Genomic DNA, 18,272 nt, shown 5'->3' on the forward strand with positions numbered 1-18,272 from the left:
AGTATGTATGGTGGTAAGTTCTTTTAGAATTGCATCCTCATTGCTTCTTCAAAGACATCTGCAGACCATTAAATGTCAGGTCTCCAGAGGAGTTCTGAGACACATAGGCGCACGCACACACACGCACACACACACACGCGCACACTTTTCTTGATTTTCTTCTAGATCCTTTTAGGCTGAAGCATTCCATACGTTTTTAGGGTGCAGATTAATACCCAACTCCTGCATGAATTTTAAAAGCCACATCAGCTCCTGATATAGGCTGCATACAATATCCAAAACAAAGGAGTGCAAAAAAAGTGATCAATACAAAAAGTAAACACACTAGTCTTAATTGTCAAGATTATTCCAGGGCAAGAGTTCTTTTCAAAGAGTTCTCTTCACACTTTTTCCTGTTAAGTGGCCCAGCCAAGACAGCTTCCAGTTTTGTTTCAAATTTACTCATGGTTTTACGTACCCTCCCCCCATTTTTGGGATGCTGGGACACTCAGCAGCAATCACTCTTAGGTGTTAGACAAACCAGCAATCTTGGTCTGTTGGCACCTGTTGAATCCATCCCTTTCAGAGTCCCAAGGTGCATAATATTTTTATTTATTTTTACCAACTTACAAATCAGCCAATTCCCCAGTGTCAGCGCTTTCTTACAATTACTATTCTAGCAAATCCAGTCTTCAGCGAGAGTCAGATTTGAGGTCATAAGGCCACTCGGATGCAGTGGTGTTTGAGTTTGCAAGGCAAGACTCCTTTGTTTAGTTGATAGAATTCAACAAGCTGGATTAGATCACTAAATTTCGTGTTCCCATCATCCAGGCTGAAAAATACCTGTCCATCATCTTCACACTGGGGAAACAAAACATCCTTTTCAAATATGACAGTACATGAAGAGATGCAAGCATGGCAAAACAGAAGAGTGGAAGCATATAATGTAAGATAAATGATGGGCACTACCCAAACAGTGCCCAGAGAACTTCATGAAACCATGCACAGCACTAGAACAGAATGTACATTAAACCAGTTTTAAGTGTTTTGTTTATGAAAGTGAAAGCTTGTGGGCATAGTAATTGACAGTTGCAGAGACAGTACTGGTCTTCATTACACAAAGCAAAAATATCCCTAAAATACTTGTTAGCTGTTTGTAAAACTGGCAGGCAAAGCAAGGGAAGAGGGTTTGAACCATTAAAGAGGTCTTAAACTTCTCATGCTCTTTTTGATCAACATAAAAATCAAATAGGTTCTTGACATCTCAGTGTACCATTATTTAAAGCTCTGGAGGTTATTGGATAACCTAGATAACTCTGGAGGTTATTGGATAACCTCCAGAATAAAACTTTTAAAAGTTTCTCTAGGTTATTCTATGTTTGCCTAAGTGATAGGAAGACAACTGCCACTGTCGTTGCTATTGGTCATAGAGAATAAGTTTTGTGTATTACTTCTATACCTAAGTGACTTCCACTTGTTTTCCAGGCAATGTTCAAAAATTTAATCAGACACTTGACAGTTCTAAAGAATACTGCTAACATGGCTTGCTAATGGAAACATCCCTATTAATTACATCAGTAATTGGTAAGAGGTCTCTTCAGACACTGGCAAAGATGTAGAATTTAAACTTCTCGTGATGAGTATTAAAATGAATCTACTTACCGGCAAGATTTGAAAATGCTTTATTTTTTGATGATGGCAGAGTGTAAGTACAAATGCCTTTGGATTGCTTTGGCTGTCCCGGAGAAGAAATAGTCTAGGAGAGAACATTTTTAAGTGCACACTGAATACCACAAGCCATTTCTTCATAAATAATCAGAACTACTAAGTTATTCTGTGCTCATACTGCCTAACTCTTCTTCAGTTGCATTAACAGGTAATTCCGTAACTGGAAAGTTGCTTTCAGTTTTATAACTAAGGCTATGCAACACTAATAGATGAAGAAAGAAGAAGTGAAAGATAATGACAGTAGTTCTTCCACTATGAATGCATGCATTAGGGTGTTTTTAAGGGTCTCTCTGTCTGAGCTTTCCATTACTGACATGAACTCTGGTGAAAAAAATGTTCTCCTTTAACTCCAAAGCAAATCTGGATTTACATAGATGGGAAAGTAATACATGAAAATCTGTTCTGCAGTATTTTGCATCAGTGTTAGCAAAATTATGTTTCCGTTAAGTGCCTTCAATCGTGCAGAAACAGCTCAATACTTTCTTAAAATGACTTATCGGTTAAGTATCAAGTATCAAGATGGGGAAAATACACACTCATTTCTCCTCTAAAATGGTCACAGTATTTTTTTCCCCTCAGCATCACTGGAAATGAATATACTTTAGAAGTTCAGCTAGAAACATCATACACTATGCAACTGTTACCTTTATTTTGACCCACAAAAGTGAAGTCATAACTAAAATGATTTAAATATATACTTAGAAAAGGAGAAAAAAAAATCTAATAAAAAGATGTTTACTTCCTTTGACATTTATGACCTAAGGAAGGAGAACCTCTCTATACTACAGGAAACAAGAATTACTTTTGGCGTAAGGTTCACAGCACTAATCACTAGTGGATTTGTGAGATGGCCAAGCACAGTACTAGGGCAGGCCTCAAAACCCCTTTGAATTGCTACCACTAATCTAGGAACACACTTTTACAAGGCTAAGTTGCAAAAACTACATGTACCCAAAAGAACTTACTCCAGCTCTTCAGAATGCACCATCATAACCAGAGTTACTCTAATACTCAGAGACAAGCATGTCTTGCCATCACTGGAAATGATGCATGGTTATCTGAACAATCCTTTTTAGTCCTATCAAGACCAGATATGTGGAAAAGGGACTAAAGACTTCATTCAAAGGATTCATCTCAGAGAGAAAGATCTTACCTGCCCTTGCACTGTGGATACTGCAGTTCATGCAGGTATCTCTAAATTATCTTTCATCTAGCCATTTCAGATAATGCATGGTATCATAAGATGGTAGCACAAAACAAAGCCCAGCCCAACTAATCCTGCAAGTGTTTAATCAACCTCTGGCAAGCAACAGGCTGTCCACACAATGTCTATGAAGATAGGTGCCTCCTGAACAATAGCTTCCAGAAACAATCAACTGATAGCATTATCAGCTGCATATATACATCACTGAACATGAGCCATAAGAACACTAATAACTTTCTACCTTCCTTTGTTTAAGGACACATAGAGCAAGAAAACACAGGGCCAAGACTTTTATGTTGTGAAAGTCATGATCTTTAAATCTCAGAGAACATAGATAACATGATCCTTTTGCCACTGCTGAATGACCTCATTACAGCCAAGCTAACCAATCTTCACATTCCACAGTGAGTAAACTGTCTAGGAACGAAACTAACACTGCTTCAAAGGCACTAACACATTTATGAAAACCCCAAGGATGGGCCACTAGATTCAAAACCTGCCTGGACATGTTCCTGTGAGATTTACTCTAGATGACCACTGCTCTAGCAGTGGGATGGACAGATGATCTTCTGATGTCCCTCTCAACCACTACCATTCTGTGATGCCTAAGGCAGCAAGTCAAAATGAGTCCAAGATCTTGTAGTGTGAACTAAACAAGTCAGCAGTGCACCTTTGCTTTCTCAGCCTCTCTTCTCTGTTTGACCTGCTGAGCTAAAACCCAATAGCCACAGCTCAGCAAAAGTCCTCAGAAAAGGGAAAAAAAAAAAGAAAAAAAAGAAAAAAGAAAAAGCTATGATGAGTATGTACATGCACAAGAAACTTCTATTTCTCCAATGTAGTTCATTTTTCACAAAGACTAGTGATTCTCCTGAATCAGAAAAAGCCAAAAAAGGTTTAAACGTGACTGTCTCCTGAGAAGCCAGCATGAAAGTGAACTGAAGGCAACTGTGCTCTTCCCATCCTACAAATGAAAAACCACTGAACGCAGTTTAAGCAAATTCCCTTCAATAACTATTACTACATACAAATAACGCTCAGAAAACACTCGAGTCTCAACTACAGACATTTTACAGAGCACTGCAACATGTACTTTCATTTCTTTGCTCTAGAACAGAAACAAGATGACCTCATCATAACTGCTCTGATTCATGCAAATGAGCACAAATGGTCAATCATAAATTTGTAGGCAAATGGCTAAGTACAGCCATTTCAAATTCTAACATTCTCTAAAACTTGATTGCCTCTGTTAGTAAAAATGTTGTGTATTCTTGACATTTTATTTTTCAAATTAAGAGTTAGAACCCACTCCAACAAACATACTCTTACTTTCTGAAATCCAGGTAGGTTATAGTGGGACTACTCAAGACAACTTCTGTTTCTCAGAAGCGCGCAGGATCCTGTGGAACTTTACAGCAGAACTTGTGTTCTTGTCAGAGCACATACCAGCAGAACATGAACACTAAGCAACAGGAATACTTACCCGTCTACAAGGCCTTGCTGCTTAATAATCCTGTGAGACTCTTCTCTAGAGATTCTGCCATGAAACCAGTGCTGTGTCCTATGAATAACTGGAGGTGGGAAGGAAAAGAGGGAAAGAGAGGACTGTTAAATCAGTAACGTGTGCATCATTTTTTTTTCCACACACTAATTATTTAAACATTATAAAAGTGGGTATAGCTTTGTTACGGAATAGAAAATGTTATTCATAAATAAATGTAAAACAGTGAATCCATATAAAAAAATGCACCAACCATTTACTTAGTATACCAAGTAGACAGGCATTACCCTCATGTATCTTCTGATTTGCACATGTAAAATTAGGTTACCGAGAGAAATCTCTTGTAATATTGCCTTTTCATAGCTTCTTGAAAAGGTTGTGATTAAACAATTTTTAGAATACAAAGTATAAGTCAATGAGTTCCCCTAGCTCTCAAATAATGAAAAGCACTTTAGCTTATGCTTTCAAGGGTGGAATTACCACCAAATATTTTTACTTTTATTGTTATATTGGTTTTCAAATGGTGCTTTTTAATTCTGTTCAACAGAACAGAAACTAAGTATAGCTGTGTTTCCTCTAAGTCCAGGATATTAATCCACAATTTGCAATTATTTTAATAGACTTACAATCTCGGAGAGATGCTCAGAACTCACATTACAACCATCTATATTTTACATTATTCAGTTATTATGGAATAAATGCTATTCTTCAGTCTTTAAGACTCTCATTTATACTCCTTTAAAGACTAACAGGTCACTCATTGACTTCTCAAAACAATTAACTTCTGGATTGTTTTAAATGGAAACATTTATGGAGTCTCTTTTTATAAAATCTTTTTATAAAATCTTTTTATAAAATTAATTTTGTAAAATAAAATTAATATTGAAGAAAAGCTTGGAGGGCACAAGTTCCTTCTACCATGTCTATATGGGTGAGAACGTTAATGATGCAGAAGCTCCTGATACATTGCATTTGACATCAAGGCATTAATAATACATGACTGCACTCCACCTCTACATAAAATGTAACTTTTGTTTACACTGACACTATGCTTACAAACCAGCAGAATTTACCTGTACTCAGTGTGGAAGGATGGAGTGGACTTTGGCTACCCAAGATGTTCATTCTTGTGCTACGTTTCTATGGAAAAAATTGATTACCGTTAAATCCACACTAAAGCCTCAACAGAAGAGAATTAGTGCACATGCAATACAGATTTAATTTACAGGAAACTGGGGGCCGGGAAAGTTTAATGCAAAGATGAGAAAAAGAAACGAACTTTGAAGGGAGCTAATCTACAAGCAGCAGCTCATTTCAGTTGGCTTAAAACACAAGCCAGATGTTAATAATGAAAGCTCAGGATCTATACATTAAAAAAAAAGAACAAAATGAAAAAAAAAGACAGAAAAAAGAAAAGTCTGATATGTTTCTGCTCAGGCAAAACACCAGGCACTCAGTAAAACAAGCAGTATTTCCCTCCCGTACATAGAGCACCAGCTAGTGCTTCAGGAATGACTCCTATTCTCTAAGAGACGAGCATGTGGGAAAACTTGAAAACTTGTACTGCAGCTGTCTGTCCACAAGACACTATAAACAAGTTACATCAGTTTTCATTGCAAGAGGTCCTGCCTCTTGTATATTCTGCAATTAAACTTACTGGGAGCAAGCCATTAGTCAGAGCCCCAGCCTCTTCCATGTGGGGAAGCATTTAATTTGACATATTCCTCCTCAGAGACTGGTTTTGCAAACTGGCAGTAAAGTTCTGGTGGGTCTGCTTTCCCCCTCAACTTTCCTCTGGACACTAGGGGGACAGAGAAGCAGTGGTAGAAGGTTGTTGTGAATGTGACAGTTTTGCTAAAGATGGATATTGACTTTCAGATCTGCATGCTTGCAGTGTGATTGCTTCAGGTCGGAGCTAAACTATACTGTGACCAGCACTGCACTAACATCATAGCACACTCTGTGTTTTGGCTCTTGACAGACACTTACTAATTACAAAAATAGAAAAGAAGAGAAGATAGCTACCCTCCAGGCATGTCCTTCTTCCAAGGCAGCACTCTGTGCTTCAGCAGGATTTTCAATTACTCTTCCTATTTGCCCCGAAAAATCCATTGCTACTAGTGAGTTTTCAGATACACTTCTCTGAAAAGGAATTTTCACTTGTTTCAAAAAACAGGGAAATAAAAAAACAGCTTGAGAGTTTAATTTAAAGATATTTTGGTTCAGAAGACTGCCCAAAATTATCTTTCAATAGCACAAAAAAGACATCTTTTTTTCCCCACTTCCAAAATATTTGCAGCCTCAAAAATGGATGGCTTCTCTTTTTAGGCCATAGGGAGAGGATTCAAAGGCTCAAGTTGCCTACTGGGCCTATTACTATAATCCAGTCATTTTCAGGGCCAGTTGGGATCCAGATACAGTTTTTTCAGTTTTAGATAGCTAACAGTCAGCTCTTGGCCCGATATACTTTAGGAAATTTATGTGTTAGCTTTGCCAGACCTAAGCTGGCTTCTACAGAGACAGCCAGATGTCTGTACTGTAGCTCTTGAAGTGCCTGACATATCCAAGATTTTTCAGTCACGTGGATTATGTAAGCCTAAGATAATGAAGAGCCGACCACATAAACTGTACTCACACAAAATCTGAGCTTTACACTGATTTGCTACACAATGCTGAATTTACATTTCTTAGTGTAATATTTGCCACTTATAAAATGCAAAAGTAAATGTGTCCTTTCCAGTATCATACATTAATGAGGTAAAGTTCATTACTTACTACTGGAGTGGAAAAGTGTGGAAGCATGGCTTTTCTCTGCTGGGGAATTCTGTAATTCTGATACAGTAGCATTCCATACTGCCAACAGAAATGCAAGAACATTATTAATCAGATATACACCCTAAGGGAAAAAAAAAAACAAAAACAGTAGTGATTTCATAATACCACTTACACTGGAACACAGTGCCACCAGTTTGTTACTTTTATGATCAAAAACTATCCGAAAGCATTTGAACTGAGCAACAGTGACTGGCAGGTGGCAAAAAAGCAGTAAATCTGCAGGACAGGTTTTAGTTAAAAGATAGCAATTGTACAGGCCTGAGTGAAACACACAGGTAATTTCTGCCACTTCAGCCATCACCATGTTTTCCTTATAGAATACAAGCTTTCACTCTGGGGTGGAACGTATATTAACCTTCCTTCTTTTTACCCTCTAGTAATGTGATCTAAATCTATCTAGAGGAGGGTAGATTTAGATTAGACATTAGGAAAAAGTTCTTCACCGTAAGGGTGGTGAGATACTAGACCAGGTTGCCCAGGGAGGTGGTGGAAGCCCCATCCCTGGATGCTTTTGAAGTCAGGTTGGATAGGGCTCTGGGCAGCCTGATCTACTGGAGGGTGTCCCTGCCCATGGCAGGGGGATTGGAACTGGATGATCCTTGAGGTCCTTTCCAACCCTGACAATTCTGTGATTCTGTAAAAATCCAATCTGCAGAAAATGTTGAAACTCTCCTTTCAGAATTATAAAAAATAAGAATCTTTCTAATATCTCTTCTAAGAAATTTTATCAGGAAAGAACATTTTTGCTGCTTTTCTAATTTGTATAAAAATAAGGTGATTGAACTCCAGTCATGCTCCTCACTGAACATGATAGATTTTAACAACACTAGTAGTTAGAATCATAGGAAAACACCTAGGCAGTGCCTGCCCTAGAGGCACAGTGCCGATTTATAGCAACATTGCTTACTGAATGTTCTAACTGAAATGGTGTATATAATTTTGTAAGCAGGGTAATATGTGAATATGGAAAGCTACATCAGTAAGCTAATAAAAAGCAGGCTCACACCTACAACGTTGGAACATAGTCTTAATTTTCCCTGACTTGCCACTTTTCTTCATCTTTCAGTCTCCTTAAAAACAACCACTTGTTTTTCCTGCAATGTTCACTGCCCAAGAGTAACACAGAAACACACAAAACACACAAAACTATTGCTGCCATAGATTGCACTCCAAAGAATGATTCCTCTGAATGGTCACGGCAAGATGTGTGTCTACATATTTGGTAAGAACAGCTAATTTTGTACACTGTGAAGGGTTTACACTGCCATTCAGGAACACCTGTGCCTTGACCACTGTAGCTGATCTCTTCAGAATGAGTGGCAACTTCGATGCACGTTTCACTACTATTACCTGATCCTCTGCTTGAGTACTTTCCCCACAATACAAACAAGGTATACACAGGAAGAGAAGAGCTGACAAAAAAAAACACCTGGAATTGCCTTGGAACTAAAACTCTGACTGTAATTGTTAGTGTATATTCAGCTCGAAACAAGTCAAGTAACTGGGGAACAGGTTATTAAAGCCAGCAGAGGTATCAGCCACAGAGAAATCAGATATGCCTCTTCTAATGGATTGCTTCTTGCATCCTGGCCTATACTAAAGCTAGTGCCCCTGCTTTGGTAGCAACTTAGAAATTTCTGTACTGCAAATAAGAATCTCTTACAATTAACAAAGGAGTTAATATTTTGAGAGTACCACTTAACGTAGACGGGGAACAAGAATTGTATTTTCATACACACAGGCCTAGGATTCTGATTTGCTTTCCCTGTGCTCATAGGTTTTTGCACGATAGCCAGCCTGCACAGGAACAGGTAATTGTAGCAAACATTTATCATGTCTTGAGGATAAACAAAACTTTTTTTGAAAGGGATGAATAAACAGTGCACATGCAGCAGTGGGAATCTCTGTGGTTTCTCCTAGTCATTACCACATGTGGACCAGGAAGCAATAAAATCTCATACTTTCTGTTGCATCCGCTCCCTTTTAGCTTCTTGGACCCATGCTGCAGGAATGCATCTTCTTCAGCAGGTGGGTATGAAATTAGCATTTTGACAGAGAGGGGTGTGAAGGCTTCACTGATGTGGGCTGCTACTTAGGCAGGAAAAGCAACTCTCTTCATTCAGGACAGTGAGACCAAGTGCCTGCAGCACCCCTGGGTTACACATCCCACACTGGGTACAGCCTGGCATGTGGCAGCCACCAGCAAGGATGCTGGCACACTGACCTCAGCAACCACAGGAACAGCCATGTCCTCATTTCCAAATCTGAAATTATCTGTCTGCTACAGAGAGAGACGAAGTTGACTGAACTCACGGTTCTCCATCTCATTTTGGTGGACATCTACCTAGTATCAAGTACTGCAGTACCATTTTGTAAAACCCTCTATTTTTTAATCACATTCTGTATGTTATACTTTGGCACAGAATAGTAGAGGGTAGGATAACTGAATGGAATTAAGGTGGGATTTTCAAGGGCAACTCATGTTCTGTACCTATTTATTGTATTTTTTAATATAGGTGTATATTCCCTTTAACATGAAGGAGACTGTAGTAAGGGACAGAAAACAGAGTAGTTTTCAAGGCAGGATCTTCTGGGGAAAGATTTAAAACCAAACAAAATCAACCTAAAACTTCTGCACATGAAGAGCAGAAAGTTTTCTGCTTCAAAGAGCACAAAATAGTCAACTTTTTCCTCAGTTCCTTCCATGCCAATTTTGTTTCAAAAATCCTGTGAAGCCTCCTACCTTATTATCAAGAAATCTCATTGTTTGCTCTCAGATATGAGTAACTTTCACCTGGAGATGAGGTTGCTTATTTTTGTTACTTTTTTTAACTGAACCTTAGAAAACTTGAAACATTTGCAAAGGCTCCAGATACCAATCTGTTCTAGGTAAAGTTACTTACCATTGATAAAACATGTTCCTTAGCTTTATGATAACTTGCAAGTTTGGCTCAAAAATGAAAATGATACTTCATTCATAGGTGGAAGGAATTGAGCTCAGCCCTATGCTCAAACATTTAGAAAGGACAGTTTGCTCTTAGTTGTGTCATTTTGGAGGCAGATGATGTTAAGGAACATAGTTATTTTCTCACGAACAAAGTAAAAAATACACCTTAACACTATAGGTGTAGCTCCATTCACATACAAGAGATTAGGTACCTTGAGGAGTCGAAAGGCAGTCATCCAGCATGTCCTGCTTTGTTCATCTTCAGCACACAACAACCTCAGTTCCTTAGTTTCATTTCTCACTCTGTTGGGCTATAAAGCATTAAAGGGAAGTCGGCTACATTCAGTAGAAAGCCAACAACACTCTTAAGTTTACTGCAGAGAAAATACAGGTACAGACTAAGAACTGGCCAGAAAAGAGTTCCCATCCCCCTGAATTAAGGCTCAGGAGAGGCTAAAGATGCTTTGAAAGAAATCAATTTCTTAGCTGAATCCAGTAAGATAAATGTCAGTGCTTGCTTTGAAATATCCTGCAGTTCTGATAGTTTACCAGAAGGTACTTGGGTCATACGGGAACCAGAACCAAAACACTGTGTTTTTATTGGGGGTTTTTTTGTTTGTTGTTTTTTGTTAAATCCATGAGAAGTTTTATGATCCCCCATTTTGAGATGAAGAACCAAAGTTTCCATAACTGAAAGTTACTGAAAGTCTGCTTCCATCAGTTTAGGATCTGTCCCGCAGCCAGTCTGCTCTATGAGGCAAACCCCATGCTGTCTAGCTCTGGAATGGCTGCTATCAATAAAACCATCTCCCAGCCTTATTTTTTTCTCAGAGAATTACATGGAGCATAACAGTTTTTTAAACCCTCAAAGGCAGTTCCTTATTCTTATTTTCATTTTCCAGGACAATCATCTTCTTTAAATAAATGTAAATCTCTGGCCCACGGCAATGGTACAATTACACCCAACCACAGCTTGATCCTTTGTTGCTATGCTGCTCACTGTCCAGAGAAACTTTCCTATTCAATTAAAGCACTTGGAAAAAAAATTTATCTGTGAGACAAACCAAGGCCTCACAGGTACATCATGCTTCAACACTGAGCTGATCTTGCACAGAAATTTCCCAAGCCAAAGGAACACCAGACAAAGTGTTAAAAGTGTCACGTAAAATGATGGCAAGATTCACGGGACATGCCTGCCAAATCAAAGACGTTAAAGATCAAGTCCTCACAACAGAAATGCTTGCAGAATTTTACATATGAATGCCATTGAGCTGGGGGCTGGGGAGACTCTGAGGTACCACCACTATCTTGAACTTAACGAGAACTTAATGAGAATAATTACCTTTATACAAAATCCATACTCTGCAGGTGCATTATACAACTTCTTGCCTGCTATCAACGAGAAGATATTGCTGTCTTCTAGGTCAGCCAACAATTGCAAATGCCTTGGCTCCTAGGGAAATAGTGTATTTTATCATGGTTACATGGAAGATTTTGAAAGATCTGGCTGCCAGCTTTGCAGTCTCTCAAGACCAGCCTACAACAGAGGGCAGTATACAAACATTCTGCTCCTCCGTTGGTCAGCCTGAAGTGGACATGGTGTGTCATCTTCTAAATACCAGCCTCCTAGCAGAGGTTGCTTCATACAAGAAGCTGACAAAACACATATTATCTTGCCTCCCCCCCAGCATACTCTTGGGGCAGGGAAATGTTGGAAAGGCACAGCCTTGATTGTCGTTCATCAGTAGCCAAAACACTGGTGTGTTATCATCACCCAGCTACAGCACTGCAAAACACAGCACTAGAAAGATGCTCTGGGGAGAATTAACTCCAGCTCGGCCAAACCAATACACAAACACGTCACATTAAAAAATTGTTACATTGTTCCAGAGCAATCTGAAAGTTAGATAATAGGAAATATTATTTAATGTATCATTTAAACTAAATTAATGTACCACATGCTTAGAGAGCAGGATTTCTCTTGCTAGCATGACTTTAGTAGCCACAATGATGTTGTTTGGCTAGTTTGGTTTTATTATATAACAAATCATGCATTGAGAAACCAGGGCTTGATTGTCATTTGCTCACAGCTTGCTTATCCTTATGCAATAAAAAAAATGAAACAGTGTGCAGATATTTAAAAACAGCAAAAAACACTCACTGTAAGAGCAGAAAATGCTTTCACATGCTGTGCAAATTATTTTTTACCCTTACCTTTGAAGTTCCTTTTGTAGAACAATAAAGTCCTGATCTCCTCAAACACACATACAGTTTCTTCCATGATTTCCTACCCAGCTCTTTCACATGCAAGAAACCTTGAATTTCAGGGCAGCTACTGGAGTTTAAAAAGTTCTGTTGGAGAGGAGAATGTAAATTAGGATTGTGTCTTACTGACGGATCATAAAATTGTCACAGTATTTGCAGAACAGAAATGCAAATGGCAAATCACTTTGCTGGCTTGAGGTACAGTTTCACAGTATTCATAAACTGGCCTAGATGTTTAAACTGATTTAGGACTAAAATGGATATTCCTGCTTCTCCTGTTACATCTACCTAGATAAATTCTCCTGTCACTGACATTTTCCTGTTCTCTGTGTCAATACTGAAGTCTCCAAAAGGCTAATCATTTACCTGTATTCTCATTCTTTTTGCACTTAGCCTGAAGGGACACAAAGTCATTATTAATTCTTAGAAAATACCTTGTTACAAACATTTTGGCAACTAGTCTAACTTTGAAACATGAGCTAAAATCTGCAACTTTATCCCAAAGTTTTTGAATGAAAACAATCTATTTCAGGATTTCCCACACTGAAGTCTTACATAGCACAAGCTCCTGTCCCAAGACAAGAGGTATGACAGACCACAGGAATATTTAACTCAAAAAGAAATGCAGAGCACTCAAGTAAATGTCAGCAACTATACTAGACTTCAAGATCCCAAAGTATGTAAGTTCTTGATTTAATTAGAAGGACTATATGTATATAATCATCCGATTTGCAATACAGCAAAGAAAGGAAGCATTAACTATAGTTAGAGAATTGATGGATGACTCTCACAGTTATTATAATGGGTCAGATTTTAAAATGACGGAGGGCTTGCCAAAGTTAAATGCCAAACTAACAGATTCAATAGTAGGAAGAAAAAAATGCATAAATCTGGTGGATCTAGATGCCTCTGCAACGTTTTAAAGTTGTATTTTGGTGTTATTTGGTGGACAAAACCCATAAGAAACAAACCCAAAAATCTGTGTGCTGTGTTAGAGTTCTTAGTTGCATTAAACCCTATTTTTTTTCCAGTTTCCTCTCCATCTCATCTAACAGAATGGAAATGAACAGGCAATTTTCCTATTACTTGTACTATGAATCCCCTTGTGAACTATGAAAAGGAAAGACCAAGTGAAGAATACATTCTCCCTATCCAGCTAGACAAAACCAAAAGTAAACTAAGATCCATATTTAAGACAGGCATATTTAAGACAGGCATATTTAAGACAGGCTGGCACAAGGGAAAACAGATTCCACTGTTTTCAATGTTATTGCTAAGACTAAAATTACTACATTAGAATACAGTATATATGATGGTATTTAATATTCTTCCCTATTTTTTGTGTAATCAAAAATAGCACTTGCTCACAATTTGAGGTAGCCTTAGATGCAATGTGCTCAATGACTACTAGTCTGCGAGAAGTGTTACCTTCAACACAGCTGTCACTGAAGTTAGGAAAAAGGGTTGTGTTTTTTTAAAAGGAAAGGCATATTGAATATAAATGCTTTATGGATGACTGCTTTTTTATGATTAAACATTAAACCAAAGAGAATGTATCCATCCTCTTCCCCCCCACCTTCTTGTGCTGTTAACACCTGTGACTTAAATGCTGTACCTAACTGAGCCTTCCCAAAAGCAAACTGTTGTAGGATCTCACAAGGCTTTCCTTTCGGTTCCCCAGTGCAACCTCACTGCACAACTTTCATTTTTAATTCTAGAAATTGGTTTGATTTTTGTTTTGCTTCCCAGCTGAGCATGGATACTAGCATTTTAAATTCTTCTCAGTGAATCTGGAGACAGTACTTTGAAGTGCTAATGGAATGAAATGAGTGCACTGGTTCAAAAGTCAGTGAAAACTTCTTGTATATAAAAAGAGATTCAGTGCATATTTGCAAACAGGCAAAATGACAGAAAGCAAACTAAAATCAGCTGTATACTTTGACCCTTTGGCTTTGTAATTTACCGTATACTTGTGGTACTGTCTTTGAGGTATCAGTCTTATATGCTTAATAAAGTACTCCTAACAAACTCTGTTTTAATTTGGCCTTATTGAGTTGAATGTTCCTCATCTGAGAAAACAACTAAAGTGAAAAAGATTTAGATTACAGGGTTTAGACTGGAGTGCTTAAATTGAGAGGTTTAACTGAATGAGTTACTGGTCAGAGAGGTAGCCCACCCTTCAGCATCATCCTTGGAGGCCATCTGTGCCACTACCAGTTCCTTCATCAAGCAAGAAACTGTACAGCAACATCAAAACTTCAGTATAAATGTGCCACTGGCATACAGATTACACAACTCTACCAACACATATGCATAAGGTAGAAACCTTGGTAATTTAACTTGGGAAGCTTTAAAAGGGGCTAATTTGCAAATACTGCAATCTTCTCTATGCTTGCACTTACTTCTTAGGGAACTGTTTTCCTATATATAAAAAAAAGCTGAACCATGGGGAAGGAAGTTGGTCCTTATGCTTAATTACTGCCAGGCAAAAACATGGGATATAAGAAGTACAACCAAAAGCTCTCACCAGCTCAAACCCATCTTCTAATGTATGCATGCATTTTTACACTTTCTCCTGTGCTATGACATGGAGTATAGAAGAGTATTTCTGTTTTGATTTTTATAAGGTATATTTGTTTTTCTAGAAATATATTCACTGAGACTGTTTTAGGAACAAAACTAGGTGGCCAAACCACATACCTACAGAATAAGCTGAATATTAATGGAACAGATAGACATGAACATATTTATGAAGGTTTTGTGTTTATAACTTATAACTCTATGCCATTAGTTAAGATCTTTGTCAGGTATTTTCAATATTAGTACCATATGCTAGCTCACTACACTGGTCTTCCTCAAGTCATCTATTTCCAGACTTTTGAATTCTCTCTTCCTTCCTCTCAACCTTGACCCTCCAGCTCCAAAACTTTCTCTGTCAATACAGATAAGCTTACAGTACCTGCAGAAGTTGTGACTGTGGGATACTGCCATTTGTTTGCTGGCACCAGGCAACCATTTGCTCTGGAAAGAAATTCTAGACACAAAAAGAGAAGAGAATTCGAAGTGACATATTTGAACACTTTTTTTTACACAGAAGAGAAACTTTTTCCACTTACTAATTTTTTGAAACTATCATTCTTAAATGAGTTTGGAGATCCCCTCACACTCCTAGTAATACTATAGCTTTCAAGTATAGTTCTTCTGTTCCTTCTGCTCACCAAACAATCCATGCAGACAGAATGTGGATTTCAGAAATACCTTATATGCAGCATTTTGTAAGTGCACTTTCCTATCCTTTTCCCTTCTAGTGAGGGATTTCAGGGATCTCCAATAGCCAGTACTTTCTGAGAAAGAATCACAGAATCACACAGAATTGTCAGGGTTGGAAGGGACCTCAAGGATCATCTAGTTCCAACCCCCCAGCCATGGGCAGGGACACCTCACACTATATCAGGTTGCCCAGAGCCACATCCAGCCTGGTTGTGGCTTCCACCACCTCCCTGGGCAACCTGTTCTAGTGTCTCACCACCTTTATGGTGAAGAACTTCTTCCTAACATCTAATTTAAATGTTCTTGGATACTACTCTAGCTTGGATCCATCCCCCTAGTCCTATCACTACCCAACACCCTAAAAAGTCTCTCCCCAGCTTCTTGTAGGTCCCCTTCAAATACTGGAAGGCCACAATAAGGTCTCTTTGGAGCCTTCTCTTCTCCAAACTGAACAATCCCAATTCTACCAGTTTGCCCTCATAGGAGAGGTGCTCCAGCCCTCTGATCATTCTCGTGGCCCTTCTCTGGACATGTTTCAGCATGTCCATATCTTACTTTTAATGGGGGTTCCAGAACTGGACACAGTACTCCAGATAGGGTCTCTCAGGAGCAGTGTAAAGGGGGAGAATCACCTCTTTTGACCTGCTGGCCACACTTGTATGATGCAGCCCAGGATATAGTTGCCTTTCTGGACTGCAAGTTCATGATGGTGGCTCATATTGAGCTTCTCATCCACCAGCACCCCCAAGTCCTTTTCTTCAGTGCTGCTCTCAAGCCAGTCACTGCCCAGCCTGTATCGGTGTCTGGGATTGCCGTGACCCATATGCAAGACGACCCTGGACTTGATCCTGTGGAACCTCATGAGGGTGGCATGGGCCCACCTCTCCAGCCTGTCAAGGTCCCTCTGGATGGCATCCCTCCTGCAGCTGTCAGCTGCATCACTCAGCTTGGTGTCATCAGTGAAGCTGCTGAGGGTACATTTGATCCCACTGTCTATATCATTGATAAAAATATTAAACAGCACAGGTCCCAGTACTGATTGTTGAGAGACTCCACCTGTCACTGGCTTCCACTTGGACATGGACCCATTGACAGCCACACAGCAGGATAAATGGTCCTGCAGGTCTGGTATACACTGACTACTTACTTATTGCATATTCTGCCATCAAATTTCTGGGCTTCCCTCTCCATCCAGAAAGGCTGCTCAGCAAACAAATTCTGTAATTCCAGTTACTATGTGGAAGATGCAGAGCAGGAAGAATAACAAGTTTTCTCTACCCTCACAGGGGTAAGATGGATGTAAAAGCATTACAATAATTCTCAGATGGGGATGCTGCAGATCTTTACCTTTGACAGCAGTCTCTTTCTATACAAAATATAGTTTGTCTCTATCTGCTTCACCCTATAACCTGCTCACTCCCTCAGAAGGCTCCAAAGTGCCACTTGGAGACCTTAATTATAAAAAAGAGCTCATGTGTGACTATTGATGCTCTCATTCAGTTTTATACTCAGGGCTTCACACCCTTCAATTTGTCAAGAGAAAAACCCTTTGCAAATTCTACCCCAATGCTTTATATTTCAGGGTAACATAATGGAGCATGGGCTTGTTTCCTTCGAATGAAATAATAAAAACTGATTGAAGACCTTGCAATAATCAGGCTCTGTGTTGCATGCCCTACTTCACATGCTGTATTTGAATAATCTCAAATCAGACGTGTACCTCCTGTCCCCCATTCCACGAGCACAGAAGCCAATACTGTTTAACACACAAACAGGTGCTTCTACAGAGCTTTTCAGCATCAGGCGTCCGCTTCATTATCTCATTCATACTGAATCTTTGCATGACAAAGGCCAGACAGTTTTCTGACTTCCAGATTGGTGACTTGACTTCAGATTTATTCCTCCACTTCCCCTTTCCATTTGACATGCTTAAAAATGCCTAAATAACTCAGTATATTTTACTATGCACAGCAATTATATTAAATAAATCTTGAACTTTTTAAACATTATTTGGAGCATCAAGGCAAGCAGAATGTCTGAAATAAAACAATGACTGATTATAACATGATGAATCACAAGACATTCTCAATTTAGAAAATTTGTCTTTCTTCAGACAATTGAAATTTTAGTCTTAGGGCATAAAGAGGAAGACTGAAGAGGAATCACTCTTCTGCCAGGTAAGCTGCACAATGAATTATGAAAATTAACATTTACCAGCCTCCTTTGAGTAGAGACAGTGCCATATGGCAACAGCTAATGCAACAGATATGGAGCCTTCACATTCTTACACCAAAAGAATGGTTTATTCTCTGATTGCAGGAGTCTGGAACCACATGCCAAGCATTCTAGGTTTTATACCCATGCTCCAGTATACCACATGACACCAGTGTCCTAGCTTCTGTGATACCAAAGTTTTGTACCACACTCAGATGTTCATAGGTTATCAGATAGGAAGGACAACACAAGTGACAAACTATAAACACTCCATGTACAGAAATGTTTCACACAGTAAGTCAAGGCACAGCCTCTGAAACAGGCAGTAGCAG

General features: G+C 38.9%; 1 protein-coding gene across 2 annotated transcripts in view; it reads right to left on the reverse strand.

Annotated features, from left to right (window-relative positions):
* Positions 1-693: 693 nt before the first annotated feature.
* Positions 694-18,272, reverse strand: part of GRB10 (growth factor receptor bound protein 10) — a 62,416-nt gene continuing 44,837 nt past the window's right edge. The window contains exons 5-14 of one of the 2 annotated variants that reach the window (XM_054381671.1): positions 15,416-15,490; positions 12,406-12,543; positions 11,534-11,644; positions 10,404-10,502; positions 7,185-7,262; positions 6,435-6,551; positions 5,483-5,549; positions 4,392-4,479; positions 1,642-1,735; positions 694-840 (exon numbers count right to left, since the gene is read on the reverse strand). In XM_054381671.1, coding sequence (XP_054237646.1) covers positions 694-840; positions 1,642-1,735; positions 4,392-4,479; positions 5,483-5,549; positions 6,435-6,551; positions 7,185-7,262; positions 10,404-10,502; positions 11,534-11,644; positions 12,406-12,543; positions 15,416-15,490 — 1,014 coding nt within the window. The remainder of the gene's footprint in view (positions 841-1,641; positions 1,736-4,391; positions 4,480-5,482; positions 5,550-6,434; positions 6,552-7,184; positions 7,263-10,403; positions 10,503-11,533; positions 11,645-12,405; positions 12,544-15,415; positions 15,491-18,272) is intronic. The other variant, XM_054381672.1, reaches the window with a different exon arrangement.

Source organism: Indicator indicator, chromosome 6, assembly GCF_027791375.1.
Source record: "Indicator indicator isolate 239-I01 chromosome 6, UM_Iind_1.1, whole genome shotgun sequence".
NCBI lineage: Eukaryota > Metazoa > Chordata > Aves > Piciformes > Indicatoridae > Indicator > Indicator indicator.